The sequence below is a fragment of the Macrobrachium nipponense genome, chromosome 24 (genome assembly GCF_015104395.2).
Source record: "Macrobrachium nipponense isolate FS-2020 chromosome 24, ASM1510439v2, whole genome shotgun sequence".
Taxonomy (NCBI): Eukaryota; Metazoa; Arthropoda; class Malacostraca; order Decapoda; family Palaemonidae; genus Macrobrachium; species Macrobrachium nipponense.
The window spans coordinates 24,756,003-24,771,478 of record NC_061091.1 but is presented as its reverse complement, the minus strand read 5'-3'; the positions used below and the strand labels follow the sequence as shown (position 1 = coordinate 24,771,478).

Below are 15,476 nucleotides of genomic sequence, written 5' to 3'. Positions count from 1 at the left end.
TTTTTTACATCTGATAGTTGCAGTGTATGCTTACCTGATCATAAAATGCTTTTTGAAGAAAAATGTTAGTGTGGGATGAAAACTTTTATTGAAATTATAATAACATTAAAAAGTATTTTTCATACAGTAGTACTTGATTTGAATCGGTATGAAAGATAGCATTGTATATTGAGTTCGGATGAAGTATTTTCAAATGTTTGGTGCATTGTGGTGAACTTATTGGAGTGACAAGTCTAGGCAGCCAATCATAGAGATGCAAAGAATACTCCATTTACGTTTATGAAGTGTAGGGTGTATGTTAGGAAAAATACAAAATACTTTTTTAGTTTGGTATTTTATGTTAGATATACAATTAGTAATTTCTCAGTTTATGAGTTTATATGCTTAGAAATTGCAGATGTAATACATTCACTGAAACACTTTGAACAAGGTGAGTTCAAAGGTTGTTTTTCAGTCATCTCATTGCATACTTTACAAATTGCATTAAATGTCCCTGTGTGTAGCATTAGATACACTGAATCCAGTTGCAAGCATTCTTGTATCTGGGTATCCACTCAGTCTCCTGCAGGTTTGAGGCCTTCACCTCCAACTTTTTTAAGTGGTCAGTTCTAGAGAGATTTCCAACTTGTAGGTATTCCTGCATTCCTTGTACAACACTGGGATGGTGTTTGTGCACATGTGTGCAGTAGTAGCGCTTCTTCTGTCTTGGTTGTTTGTGTTCATGTAACAGCCTGTTGATTCTGTTCTGTAGATGGTGTCAGCATCTTTGGCTGTCGTCTCACAGGTCTTCACAGTTGCAGCAATGAGCTTAATGGAACATATCAAGGTGTGAGTAGATAACATGGTGCCTGCCTTCGTCTATGCTCCCGTCTTGAGTTTTTATCCTCTTGTCATTTATTCATCTCCTCCAGTCTCTGCTGATGAATGGTTGTGAAGTGATTGGTTAAGAATCTCTCCTTGGTGATCTTCCAGAATATTTCAAGTGTGCTCCTTCTCCTGTTGGAGGAAAACCAGTCTTGCTCCCTTTGGGGACCAAGCTTCAGAAGTGGTTATTTAGTCATAACTACATCTGTGTTCATTTACAAGTATCCCCTTGTAATTCTTCATGTACTATTATGCAAGTGTTTGTATAGTGCCTGTGTTTTTATGCTTTGCATGCTAATGCATTGTCTATCCTCAAACTTAGTGCACTTAGTTCTGAGAGGCCCGGGCATGTGTACACTACCTGTGCTTGTACACTACATGCTCTAATGCTTGGCTGGTGCCCAGCAATCTCAGAGTATGTATACCGGTCTTAGTTCTCAAGTTCTACTGCTCTGTGCATACTTGGTTGTTTTCTGTACAGCAGTTCAGGTTGTTCACAATCTGATCTAGATTCTTTGGTTTGTGGTTTTACGCATGGTACTATTAGGCCCAAGCAGTATTGACCATTATCCCAAAAGCAGCTGGGGCTAAGCTTGTGTTTCAAGTTGCTCTTCAATGGTGAAAAATCATTCATAATATGCGAGCAGTCATTTGAAATATGAGAATCCTTCATCTAGCTTTCATAACATTTTGCATTTTCATACCATTCTTGTAAAACAGGTTTACATGCTTTGTACTGATCAGTCATTAATTAGTTACCAGCATAGTGGCCGAAGCTCTGGCAGATGTAGGGCTTGCTGGTATGTCAAACTCTCATCCTGGAGGAAGGGAAGGTGTCATGTCTGGGAGGTTCATTTTATACAAGTACAGTCCCAAACCTTGAAGATCATGATCTAAGAATTTTTTTTAGTGTACTTTGTATCTTGAGTGATAATAAGTTCAGTGTTGTTTTTGTTGAACTGGCATTGTATGCACAACCCTTTTGTGGTCATCATTGGTCTCGTCCAGTACTGTCACTGATATATTTGTTGATATGGATCTGGTGGTGTAAATGGTTTGTATAGAAGAAATATTTTCTAAAATATATGATATATATATATAATTATATATTATATATGATATATATATATATTATTATATTAATATAATATATATATATATATATATATATAGATATATGATTATATTATATATATATATATATTATATATATATATATAATATATATATATATATATATATTTATAGTATATATATTTAGTTGTGAACAATTGGTATTTTTAGTTACAACTCTTCATTTATGTTTTAAATTTTTTTTAAAGTTGTGTACATATGAAGAAATTACAGTAGGCTTTTGTCTTAGTTTCTTTTGCAATCTGTTAAGGCTTTGTGATAAATTATAAAATTCTTTTATAGCCCAGTGCACACCAATTAGCTGAGATGGAAGAAAATGCATTGAGAGCTGCAAAGGAAGCTGAAACGAACAAAAAGGAGGTCACTAAAAAGGAAAGGGAAAAGAGGGGAAAAACTGCTCTGTACAAAGAACGCCTGCACCAGAAGTATCGTAGTATGTTGGAACAGCTTGATCAAGCACACCGGGACCATTATCTATCAGGATTTTTGAAAGGAGATGATCAAAGTGTAAGTTCCAAAGGGCAATTGTTGTATAGTTCTAGTTCAGTGAATGTTTTTGGTTACACAAATCATCCTTAAATTAATTTTTATTTCCATTTTTGGGTGCAAACTGTTTTCATCACTATCTTTGTGGACTTTTGAATTGTCATCTCTTCCTTTTAAGTGTTCCTGATCTTAGATATTTTAAATATCCAGGTTTGCAAGTAATTACTGAATACTTGTGTAATTTCTATAATTATAGATGATTCATCATAGCATATTCAGATGTTAAGCACTAATATTTAACACTGATCTGCTTGTAAAAGAAAAAAATCAGGTGATGTGGTAGTTTAGCACATCCACCTATGGTATTTTGATACTCAAGAGTTTCCCAAAGTTTTACATATATAACTTACCAAGAAATTGCATAGCTAAAAGTTATTTTCTAGTATCGGCAGCTGAATTTTGAAAGTCGTGGTAACGATTCTTTTGTTTTGGCAATAGGTAATAGTCCTGCCCACTTTCATGAAGTTTTTGGAGCCATTCGGCATTTACATAGGGGTTGTGGTAATCCTTAGAAATTTAATCAGAATTGACAAATTTAACACTATTTATTTTGACAATTACTTTAACCGGCAATGTCCAACACTACCATATCTAGTGCTTTTTATTTCAGCAAAGGCTGCAGGACTAGATGAACATCTGCTAAATATGACACTCATACAATTTGTGTTAACTGTAGAGGGCAAAATTGTAGGTAAGACTTGTATGGAATGAAAAGGATTGGATATCAAGCAATGGAGAAGACTTTAAATTCTCATCTATCTAAATTAGTGTTATTGTTTCAGAGGAAGGCTAATATTAAGCAAATCAGATTGATTGCTAGTCGGGAATCAGGTAGGGTAGTTGAAGTTCCGATTGTCTCTGTCTGTTATGTTTCCCATTCCCAGCCCTTCTACTATTCCTCCTAATCCTGGTCCCAGCTCCCAGGTTCTTGACCCAAGAAACTTTGCCGCTTTGGAGAGTCAATTCGAAGTAAATTCGAATTATTGTTTAACAGTGTCTCAGTTACATCAGTCAGTGAAGGTGCTTTTGGAGCGCAAAAATGAAGTGAGTGAAGTTCAAGTGGAGGAGCTGGTTGTCCGTCCTGCTGATTCCCCTAGGCAAAGGTCCCTGGCATACTCCCCTGCACCAGGGAGAAGTCATACCTATAGGCAAAACAAAAGAATCTCTACTACAAATTTAGAATTTAGGTGATAATACTAGAAACTGTTAGCTACGTAATTACTATTTGGTAAGTACGTTTATGTAAAATTTTATTTTATCATAAAAATGTCATTTTTGGAACATTTCAGGATTGCCATAGATTACTGTACTACTACCAGTTTTATTTTGTTATTTTCATGCTTTTATTGCATAACTTTTCATATGCTGATGGTAACATAATTGCTCTTGAATTTTTAAGTGAATCTCCATTTTGTTTATGACACCAAAAACTTACTTCCTTAGATAGGAAATAGTTACAAAGTTTTTTTATAAGTACCACATAAGCTTTCATATCTGATCTTGTGCATCAAGAGAACCTTAAATATTTTTATCCAAAATGTGACCTCTGTATCCATGCCATTTTTGTAAGTTTCATTTATGACAGAATCTGGGCATACCAAATTTTATGTAGGTCTATAAGTTAGTGTATTAGTGCATTCAAGAAATTTGAGAAGCTGTCAATGTATTTGCCTATTCAAGAACATTGAGAAGCTGTGTACTACTGTACTTATCTTTAAAGTAATTATTAACTACAAAAAACACTACCCAATCAAGAAACAGCTATGCAGCTATTATTTATGTTTGCTATAACCAGCATGACTGTAGGTAACACTGTTTGCTACCATATATTTAGATTATTGGCAGTTATAAGCACATTAGGGTTCATGCTCAGCTTTAACTTACATTAGTGAATTATGACAGTGTTCACACCCTTTTCACTATATTGGAGGAATAGACAAGTCAAGAAGTTCATAGCTAAAATTAAGCTGCAAGTTGAAGCCACAGCTGAAGAAACGAAGTATGTGTAGGATAGTAAAATGTTGGGTAAATGCAGGAGCAATGTCTGAAACTAGAAAAGGACAAGGAGAAATGGAAGAAAGCATTATAACATATGCGTGCCTACCAGGCCACATTTGGATGACAAAGTGTATACAGGCAGTCCCCGGTTATCGATGGGCTCAGTTATTTGGAATCCGGTTTTATGGGGCTTGTCTAGCGCCATAAAATCGGCAATTTATGGCACCATAACAGGACAAGTTCCGGTTAATGGCGCCATAAGGCACCTTATGGTGCCATAAGAGTGCTTATGGTGCCAATAACCAGTTATCAGCACCATTATGGCCCCATAAATCACCGAGTTCCAGTTAATGGCGGTTTTTGCTCATGGCACACCCCCGGGAATGGAACCCCTGCCGATAACTGGGGACTGCCTGTACATTATTTGAATGTACACCATATTTATTATAAAATTTCTATGAACATTTTTTTCGTAATTCCAGTCATCTATCAAAAATATACTCAGGAGATTTATGAAAGGATACTGCTAAAAATAGAGTATGTAATTTGCTAAAGACTTACCAAAACATTAATGACCAAATACTTCTATTTTCAATATTCACAAGTTAGTTGCTGTGCTTGCGTGTAAACCACGCCTTATTTTCTCTTCGGGCTCATAAGAGAGATATGTAATAGGAATTCAAGATATTTCATTCTTATTAATATAGTATTATTGTTTCAGTTTTGAAAATTAGATTAGGTGTTTTTACTGTGACATTTGTGTTTTTACTGTGACATTTGTGACATTTTTGAGAAAGGAGCAACATTAGTTAGATAGTAAAAGTATTATATAGGAACTAGATCAGGTTAGGATCTTCAAAAACTCTGGATCTTTGAAGTTATACTGTATGTGAATACCAAAACCTATTTCCAGACTAACCTAAAGCCATTTCCAGGCTGTGTTAATCCAGCATTTTATCCTTACAGGCTGATAAAAATATTTTTCATAAGAAATCATCAAGTTTGTATGAAGGAATCCCCTTGCTCTCTAATATTAAATTATAATAAAGAGAAACCCCCCCTTAAACTTATGGATAGTTTTTTTCAAAACAGATTATTGAGACAGAGGATGCCAGAAAAAAGGCTAGGCTCTCCCAGCAAAAGGCATTGGAAATGGCTGTAGAAAAAATTTTGAATGAGAAGTTGCCTGGGGGAAGAGAAGATGAAGTAGGAGTCAGCACAACACAAGATGGATCTGACTTGAAAGGTAAGGAAGCTGTCACATGTTTTTCATGTTTGTTTCAACAATAGCTTACAATTTTTAAAATAATGATGATAACCAGAGTAGCTATATTGGTGAAAAGGATTGATGGCCAGAAAATCAATGAGATCTCAGAACTTCCAGCAGCACTAGACCAATGAGCCCTGTTGGATAAAGGTTAGGTGTGAGGAAAATCTTGAGGCTGACAAGAAATCTTGAGTTGTACTTGAAAAATCTTAGCTGGCACTTAAGGTTAAAAAATCTTGGCTGGCACTTAAGGCTATATGTTGGAATCAGGCTTGAGGTAGGAGACAGGGGATAAGAGCACAAAATTGGAGACAAAGATGAGAAGTAAAAGGCTGAACACACCAAGGGCTGAGGTACTTGAGGCAGAAGGCAAGTGAAGATAAGACAGTGAAAACTTCTCTAAGTGGGATAGACACAGTAACTTGGGAACGGCAGCAAATGGAAAAATTAACCCTTAATGGACGGAATGACTCATGGTGAGTAACAGTATTACGTGCCATCAATTTTGGGGGAATCAGGCAGGAAAGAAGTGCCATTAATTTTATAGCCCATAAATTCACAAATGGCAACTTTTAGATTGGCTAAAATCTACTGGGTGGCTCATGGGATAGTTAGATGAAGCACTACATCATCAAGGGATGATTTAGTGCCTGTCTGTCTCTCACAAGACGTCTTTTTATGAATTTGCTCATAGATATACCAAGGGGTTGCTGTTGGTTTTAGTTCTTACCTTTCATGATAGTATGTCAGTTATAAATGTAATTTTGCGCAGGAATATTAGAAAAAACTTGTATAAATCCAGAAAGTTATTGCATCTTCGTTCTCGGTAAATTTATGTAAATATTTTACAACAAATGTACTGTTAGAATTTGTTACTAATTTTATTTCTTATCCATTTTGATATTGTGTGAGCTATAATTATTAATTTACAAAATAAAATAAATTTATGTGCTAGAAAAACCATGTATAAGATCTTAAAATTTACGATTGTCTTGTAAAAGAGGCCCCACAAGGGCTTGTAAATAGTTTGTAGTTGTTTTCAACTTCTCGTGGAAGGCAGGGAAAATTTTTTCTTACACCATGTGCATTTGCATATCATCTACTTTCCATTGAGGCATTATTTTTTTTTTAATTGCTGACTTCAAAGTTTTGCCGGCCACAGGTGCTGCATATTGATGTTTTACCCCATCATTAAGGGTTAATGGATGTACGACTGGGTGATGTGCGACATTAGCATTCACACACACAACAAGAGACACAAGCTTAGAAGATAAAGTTTGTGTGATAAAACTGGTGATGATCATGTAGTGGTGGAGTAGACAAACATTAGTATGCAAGTGTAGTATGAACATACATGCTGCTGAACATGATAACCTCTGCAGCTAGGAAGGAAGGACAGTATTGCTATTAATAACCAAAGGAGTATGGGTGGCACCAGGAGAAAGATAAAAGGTTGATTGTAGGTGTGAAGCCATTGGAGGAGTCTTGTTGGGGGTACATCAGGATATACCAAATCACCAGGAACGAGCAAAAAACTGGTTGTAGGTTTAAAGAAAATAGTACATAACTGAATTGGGAAACTTTTCCTGCAAGTCCCAAAGCTTCTGAAGGAATGCTTGACAGGTTCAAAATGATAACCAGCTCTTTGCTGCAGTGATAATAAGAAACTCCCACTATAAGCAGCATCTGTCTTGGAAACATCTGGCAACAAATCAGTAATGAGCCTAAAAAGACCCTAGCAAAGGCTTCATCATGTTCAGTCTTTATAGTATAGACATTTGTGAAAACAGTCCTTATCTGACTTAAAAAAATATATATATAATATATATTATATAAAATTCATATATATTATATTATATATAATATTATATATATATATTTTTATATATATACTATATATATATATATATAATATATATATAATAAACAACTTACCAAGAAATTACATAGCTATAGTTTCAACTTTGTTGACAGCTAAAATTTTGAAATTCATGTCTAACTCTGCCCGCTTTTGGGGTAAGAATGGAACCAACTGAGCATAGAGCTTTAATTTGTTTCTGCTTGCTGACGGCTGTATGTCAGTTATTAGCAGCAGCTGAATTTTGAATATTTTTACTTCTCATTTGATCATATTTGGAGGAATTGCTGAAGTATTCATGCACTTTGGTGGCCAATTTGGAACAATTAAACAGCGTCAGGTTTTTATAGACCATAATAACCGATTTTGAACAGTAATTCCTAAACTTAGACTTTTAGGCTTTATTGGCACCAGACTGACTGGCAATGTCTGACTCGCTCACAGAGTGTTAGGTATTACAGCAAGGGCTGCAATACTAGGTTAATTAAAACCTGTTGCGATCGGCATACTTTATGCACTAATTTTAGGGGTCAAATTTGTTCTCCCGAATTGACTTGTCAGGAGTGTGAGCTTTGGGATAGTAAAATGAGGAAAAGACTGAGAGCCATTTAGCTAAATTAGAAAGAGACAAAAAGGAAAGCAGCTTTTAGAGTTAGTCATAAAAAGACATTAGCTAGTCAGGATCTTGCTAAGTTTGTTGATATTAATGTCTTATTTCTGAACCTTTATCTGTTTCACCCATTCCCATTACACAGCATGTTACAGTTCAACTCACCTCAGCTCCTTTAATCCTGATCTCAACCCCATAGCTAGCCTTGAGTCAAGAGATAACCAGAAATTTAGTTTGATGATGAATGCCATGGAGCAGTTAGGCTCTTCAGTTAAGGTCCTTATGGAAAAAGTGGGTAATAAGAGTGTTGGTGAAATGCCAGCGGAGGAATTGGCTGCCCATCCCACCAATTCTCCTAGGCAAAGGTCCCTGGCATACTCCCCTAAACTTGGGAGGAGTCATACCAGTAGCGTAAGGGAGGTTGATGGGGTCTGCCCATGGGCAGGCTTGTTGATGTTTCCAGGTTATGACAGAGTGCTGTTGGAAAGGCAGCTTTACGGAAGTGGGTTGTCTTTCATCTAGCTGGTCTAGATCAGGAAATTCAAGCCCCAGGTGCCAGTGGTGCTTTGCTGACAAATCTCTTCCACTGAAAAGGCGAGCAAAGGACTTGATCCCATTATCTGCAGTTCCCTTCCTAGAAGGTTCAGAGAACCTTAATTTCCCTAAAATGAGCGACCGTCATGCGGTTTCTGGGACAGTCCCAAACGTTTATACCAGGAGAATCCAGAATTAGAGAGATAGCATTCGCCTATTAAGCATCCCTCCTCTCAGAAATGCTCTACTGAGTCTTAACCCTTAAGAGCCAGGCTAAAAAAGACATACATCAACCCAGAACGGGCAGACTTTGTGGCCAGCCAATTTAACAAAAAATACAGTAGTGGAATGAGGAAAACAAGCAAATGTACATGGTGTAAGAAAAAAATTTAAAAAAATTCTCCCTATCTTCCACAAGAAGTTGAAAAACAATGAGTATTTACAACCCTTTGTGGGGCCTCTTACAAGGCAATCATAAATTTTACCAAGTTATATTAGTTTTCTCATAATTTATTTATTTTATTTTTTAAAATTTTTAAAATTATAATTACGACTCACTCGATATCATAACAGATAGAAGAGAACTGAAAATTGGTAACAAAATTTCTGAGGCATATTCTTGTTGTAAAATATTTCATAGGATTTTTTGAGGCATACATGTTTTTGTAATATTTTTTGCACTTTTATTTGCAAAAGTACAGTTGTAGCTGACATACTATCATAAAAGATAAGAACTACAACCAGCAGCAACCCCTGGGTGTATTTACGAGCAAATAAAAAAAAGGTCATGAAAAAAAAGAACATGACATTCTCTCTTGAAGTCCAGAACATGACTAACCTCATGAGATGCCCATTTGGCTAAAGGGACCTGAGAGTTCAGTTGCCAAGAGTCATTTATAGCCCATAGAAGTAATGGAGAGACTAGCCATATTGTGTGGTGAGTAATGTTGATGCTTGCCAGGAGTGAATCCATCCACCCCCCAAAACCTGTTATCGTTACTCATGTGATGGTATCTGTCCATTAAGGGTTAGGAAGGTGCCTGAGTGCCCATTGGCATCCAAGTGTTCTGTTCATGTGCTCTCATCGGCTCCAGAACATTCAGTAGTGCCTTAGCTTCCTTTGGTGCCCAGTCTCCCTGCTGCTCCTTGAGTGCCCAGCTTCCCAAGCATATATCATCTGGAAAAGCACCCATTGGTGTTCAAAGCACCCATTGGCACATGAGCGTCCATTGCTGCCCGAGCGCTCATTACGTTAGTGCCTGAACACCCATTGCCTTCTGCAGTGGACCCTTCTTTGGTGGCTGTTCAGCACCAGTTGGATAATATTTTAGGTTTAATTATGAAAACACCTTCGACTCCCCAACCCCAGCACATTTGTTCCTGATTTTGTTGGATGAGGAAGATGAAGTAGACTTGGGCGCACCACCAACTGCTTATTCTAGGTCGTGATGAGAAAAAGAGGACTCTTTTGAATGGTACTGGCACTAAGATACTATTTACATAGAACGTAAAAGATTCATGGTCCATTAAATAATCTTTGGTGCTCTGTAAAAAAATTTGTCATCACCACTTTCAAAAAATTCCCTTAGCATATTTTCTGAGAGATTTTATCTTGGAGGCCCACTCTCAGATTAAAGAAGAGGTATTACCCTTGGTGAAAGTTAAAGCACAAGAAGTTAGGGCAGTGGCCACTTTGCTTGCTTTCAAACATAACTTGTCGCTTTCCTCTATTATCTATGATTTAACCTACTTACTGTCAGTGCACGTCTGTGTTTTTATCTCATTACGTGCTCAAAGTCAAAACTACTTAAAAAAAATGGCAGTACCTTAGATCCGTTGCAGTTGCTGGAATGGTGTTGGGAGAGGGAGTATAGGAAGTATCCCTTCCATCCTTTCCTCTTTGCCTTGAAATAACGGTGTTGAGTCTTAGGGGAGCCTGGAGTTACTATGTACTTGCAGTGCCCACCAGAATTTTATTTTTTAAAGGTTGGGAAGTGACTTTAATTTTGGGTTAGGTGACTACTTTGTTTACTCTAGTTATTCTGTGTTATGGTATTGAGCCATCAGAAAGTAGGCGCTCCTCAGCTATACCACATTCTGCTACAGGTTGAGATGAGTGCTAACCAGAGGCAGTATTTTCTTGCACCAGCTCTCTTACCAGGTAAGGAACCAACAAGCATTTCACCATTGCTAGCACTCTCTTTCTATTCTCATTTCATTATGATGCTTAATGTTTTAGAGTAGGTATGTATGTCCATGCATCCCACCTCCTTCAATGTGAGATTCAGCTATGTAATTACTTGATAAGTTGCTTATATAAAAATGATATTTTTATAATAAGGTTTTACATATACTTACCACCAAGTAATTAAATGATCAGAGCCCTCCCTCCATCCCTTACACTGACAGGAAGGGCCTAAACAAGTATATATAAAACCTTATTTTATAATAAATTATAATTTTTGTAAAAATAAGAAAAAGCAGTATGAATTGATCATGCATAGAAGAAAAATCTCTTACAAGTATGTTCATAAACTAGCTACAAGATTGATAAAGCTAAGATAAAAATGAAATATTCAGATCTAAAGATACAAGTACAGTAACCAAGAGAGTAACTACCAGCTTACAGCTCTTGCTGATTAGACACAAACACTTAAGTCTTCCAGCAGTGAGGAAAAACCAGTTAGAAAATTGATACAAAATTTAAAATTGAAGAGACTTAAGAGCTCTGCATTTCTGAATAGAAATTGTAAAGAAAGTACATATTTACAGAAACTTCTAAAACTACCTCCTGTCCATTAAAATGCTGTAACTGCCTGTGCTGTATGCAAAACTAAGCAGATTTTTTTTACTGAAAACCTTCTTAAAGGGAATAGTGATGTCAATATACTTCACATGGTACACTATAGGCATTACTGAATGTGTTTGCAGCATCCTTCTGGCCTCTAGCTGCACCTTCTTTTTAGCCTTTCACTACTTTATGGCTTCCCGTCTTCAGTTTTGCTGTCCATCCACTCCAACTCCCTCCTAAGCGCTGAATTGGCTGAAAGTGCCCCAGTGCTTGATTTGACTGCTTAGATCTCATCAGTCATTTAATTAGGTCAGTCAGTCAATGGATACCTTTGTGTGTACTTAAGTTTAACACTGAGAACAGTGAAAAATCAGTTTATTTAACAAGGAATGAAAATGTAAAATGAAGATTAGAAATAAGAGACATCGATCATGAGTGGTTCGAAAAGTCTGGTAATCACTGGGAACCATTAACCAGTCAGAAGACCTAGATGATTTTGTTAATGATTGGATTTAAGGGAACATAGACGCAAACCTTAGCCTCTCTGACCCTTCTTATATTTGTAACTAGCTGATGTACCGGCATTGCCTGGGATATAAAGGGACATGCCGTCCATGATGAGAACCCCTACATTGCGGAGTATGCAATCACTTTCAGAATAAATAATCACTTGGGATCCTATCAAGCCAAAGAAGGTTTGAAAAATCCGTAGTTAATAAGTTATTCTTCCGAGTCAAAGAAGTTGCTGTCAACTCCGAAAGTTGTAAAATATGAGGGGGTATGAAAAAGAGGGGTTAAGGCCCCATTAGAAAAGGCCCTCGAAGTTTGGATTTTGACTGAAATCTTCTTTTGGGGGGAGGGAAGTCTACAGTAAAAATTTGGTGGCCCTAGCTTTCATAGTCTGGGTGTGCATAGCGAGCAGACAAACAGAGAAATTGCCTTTTATATATAAAGATACAAGTAGAGTGATCTGTCTAGATTTGCTCACAACACACGATTAACCTATGTTAAAGTAATATGTTTGTGATGGAACAAATGTATACTTTTTTGTTACAAACCTATAACATCCATTTAACCATGTTAAACTGTTGGAACATTTTAAAACCAAAATTTCAGATTTTGTATCATAGGTCAAAGCCTCTCCCATACCAAATCTCTCCCCAAAAATTGTCTGCTAGGTATTGTGTGTTGGAACTCATTGTGGAAACATTGTAGTTGTAGCTTGGCTGTATTTGATTTTGCATCCAATGTGAGTGGAGGTTGATCAGGGTTATGACAGTGAAATGATGACAAGGAAATACTTTACAGTTCAGCCTGTTTGTAGAACAAACTGGAAATAATTTAGTAATAACAGGGGGACAAGATTTTATGTAGGTAAAAGTTGTGCTGTTGATCCATACAGAATAGTAATTGATTAGCTTTTTATCAAATCACGACAAAATAAGAAGAGTGTAGTATTAGTACTCATAAGTTTTTTTTTTTTTTTTCCAGAAACTTCAGATGATTCGGGGCTTCATGACAGATCAGAAGTACATAGCAGCAATCAACAGGGTCCAAGAGAATTACAGGATGAAATTAGAAAACATAGGCTTATAGTAAATAATGTTCTTAATGACCTTCATAGCTCCCCAAGAGAGAAAGGAGTACAAGGGAATGGTAGACCTACTGATGACTCAGGAATTGCAGTGCATGATAAAACAGTAGTGTCTCAAGGAATTAGGAGTGAGAGTAGTGTTTCATCACAGGCAGAACCAAATGCCTGAAGATATAATGCCTGTTGAGTCAGATGGTAAAGCAGCCGGTGGAGGAACTGTTTTAGAACAGGATCATGTTCAGAGGCATCCTTCTTCTTCCACTGTAATGCCTGTGGATCGTAGAGGACCAGCTATGGATCATAGAATACCACCTATGGATCAGAGAGTACCACCTATGGATCAGAGAGTACCACCTGTGGATCATAGAGTACCACCTGTGGATCACAGACTTCCATCATCACACAGAATCCCACATTTGGATCACAGATTACCTTCTGTAGATCACAAGAAGTTACCTAAAGAATTTGGACATGATCAGGCTAATGATATTCATTTTAAGGAAACTGTGCCCGCACATTTGATGCCAGAAAAGTTTGAGTATAGGAGGAGAGAGATTCCAGAATCCGACACTTTATCCAGTCAACCTTCTTCAGAGGGAACATTGTTGCCTGGAAGTTCAAGTGACATTAATGTCAAAATTCATTTTAGCAGTGACAGCAATAGTGGTGAGTTTACTGAAGTACCCCCAGACAGACGTTTCAGACAGACGATAGTTCATCATGCAGAATCGGCAAGAAAATATCCTGACCATCTGCATTCATCAGGTCAAAGTACTAGTACCGAATATTTCAGTCTTCCTTCATGCATTCCACCACCAAGATTCGAAGAGGCTTACAATCATAATTTAGAAAGGATTCAACAGAAACGACAAGATATTCAAAGGCTTCTTGATGGAAGAGAATGTGGAAGACTTCCTGACACTGTAACACCAGTTACTTACATGCAGGAGATGGGATCAGGGGAAGGTAGTGGACGAAGGCCTCTAAGAAAAAGAGATAAATTTGAGTTGAGAAAACGAGAATTGCTGCATCACTATGTAAGGAAGTTGCTTGGTTTAAGAGAAGATGAACTTATGCAAATATCAGCTTCTTCTGTTGAAGGTTCAGGGCTTACTGTCAGTACATTACAAACGTTACTGCAGTCATTGTGTACAAGTGATGAAGACACTGATTTTAGTTCATTAGTGCATTTGACAAATTCAGGCTCTTCTGAGGTGCCATCCTCGCCTCTTTATCCTGACATTGATCAGATTCCAACTAAGTTAACCAGATCTCCAGGAATAGTAACACATTGTAGTTTGTTACCAAACATTCCTAGTGTAAATCACAGTGCACCTAAGATTCCTATGAATGATATTGAGCGTACTTCTATTACCTCATCTCCATATATTATTGAAAGTACTAATAGTAGTTCAAGCCCGTATATTACCATAGTAAATACTCCATTACCTACCCATGATGTTGAACACGAACCAGAAACCAGTGTTTCAAGCCCAGAAGCTCTTTATACACCCTCAAGGCTACAGACATCTGAAATTGAATTGTCTGAGTCACCATTATCCACAGAAGTGTCAAGTGCGGCAGAAGTGACCACTAGTGACACACAATTTGAAGTAAACTATCAGTGGGAGTCGAGGGTTCTTCTTAATCTTCAGGCAATTCAAAAATTAAAACAAGAACTGCTATTGAGGAAGAGCAACCTGATGAAAGAAGCTAAAGAGCTTGAAGTAATGGAGAGTGAGTCAGTTGCACCACCTGCACCAATTCGTATACTACCTGAGCGGTAAGTAAGCTGTGTCGTTTTTATCAGGGAGGGTTGTAAGCTGGAGAGAAAGAGCTTGGAATGCCAAATGCTACTTTTTTTTTTTTTACTACATTCATTATTCACTAAAAGTTCAGAAACTTCTATCAACCTGTGACAATATTAATTTTTTCCTTTATTCTAAATTCTTGTATCCTCTTGTAACTCATGTTGTGATACATGTTGGTTGGTTACGAATTTATCTGGAACCTAATTTTCTTAGTTTTGCCCAGATTTCAAGAATGGGCCTTTTAAACTTTAATTCCCATTATTTAAAGCTTACTAAGTTTTGTTCAGCTCTACACCTTCCTTTTCAGTTTAACAGTGGTGAAATTACTCTGATCTGGTTTTTGAAAAATGATGTAAATTGCATGGTTAATGAGTAGAAGCATCAAGGAACTGAAGATCATAGAGGAATACTTAGCCCAATAAATGATATAGTGCATACAATCAAGCAAACTGGGAATGAAAGATTGTTC

The 15,476-nt window shown here is 36.9% G+C and overlaps 1 protein-coding gene across 1 annotated transcript in view; it reads left to right on the top strand.

The window, feature by feature from the left end:
• LOC135205526 (uncharacterized) overlaps positions 1-15,476 on the top strand; it is a 41,644-nt gene that overhangs the window by 19,088 nt on the left and 7,080 nt on the right. Inside the window, 4 exon segments of the mRNA XM_064236274.1 lie at positions 2,281-2,505; positions 5,635-5,788; positions 13,094-13,356; positions 13,358-14,979. Of these exon segments, the coding sequence (XP_064092344.1) occupies positions 2,281-2,505; positions 5,635-5,788; positions 13,094-13,356; positions 13,358-14,979 (2,264 nt within the window).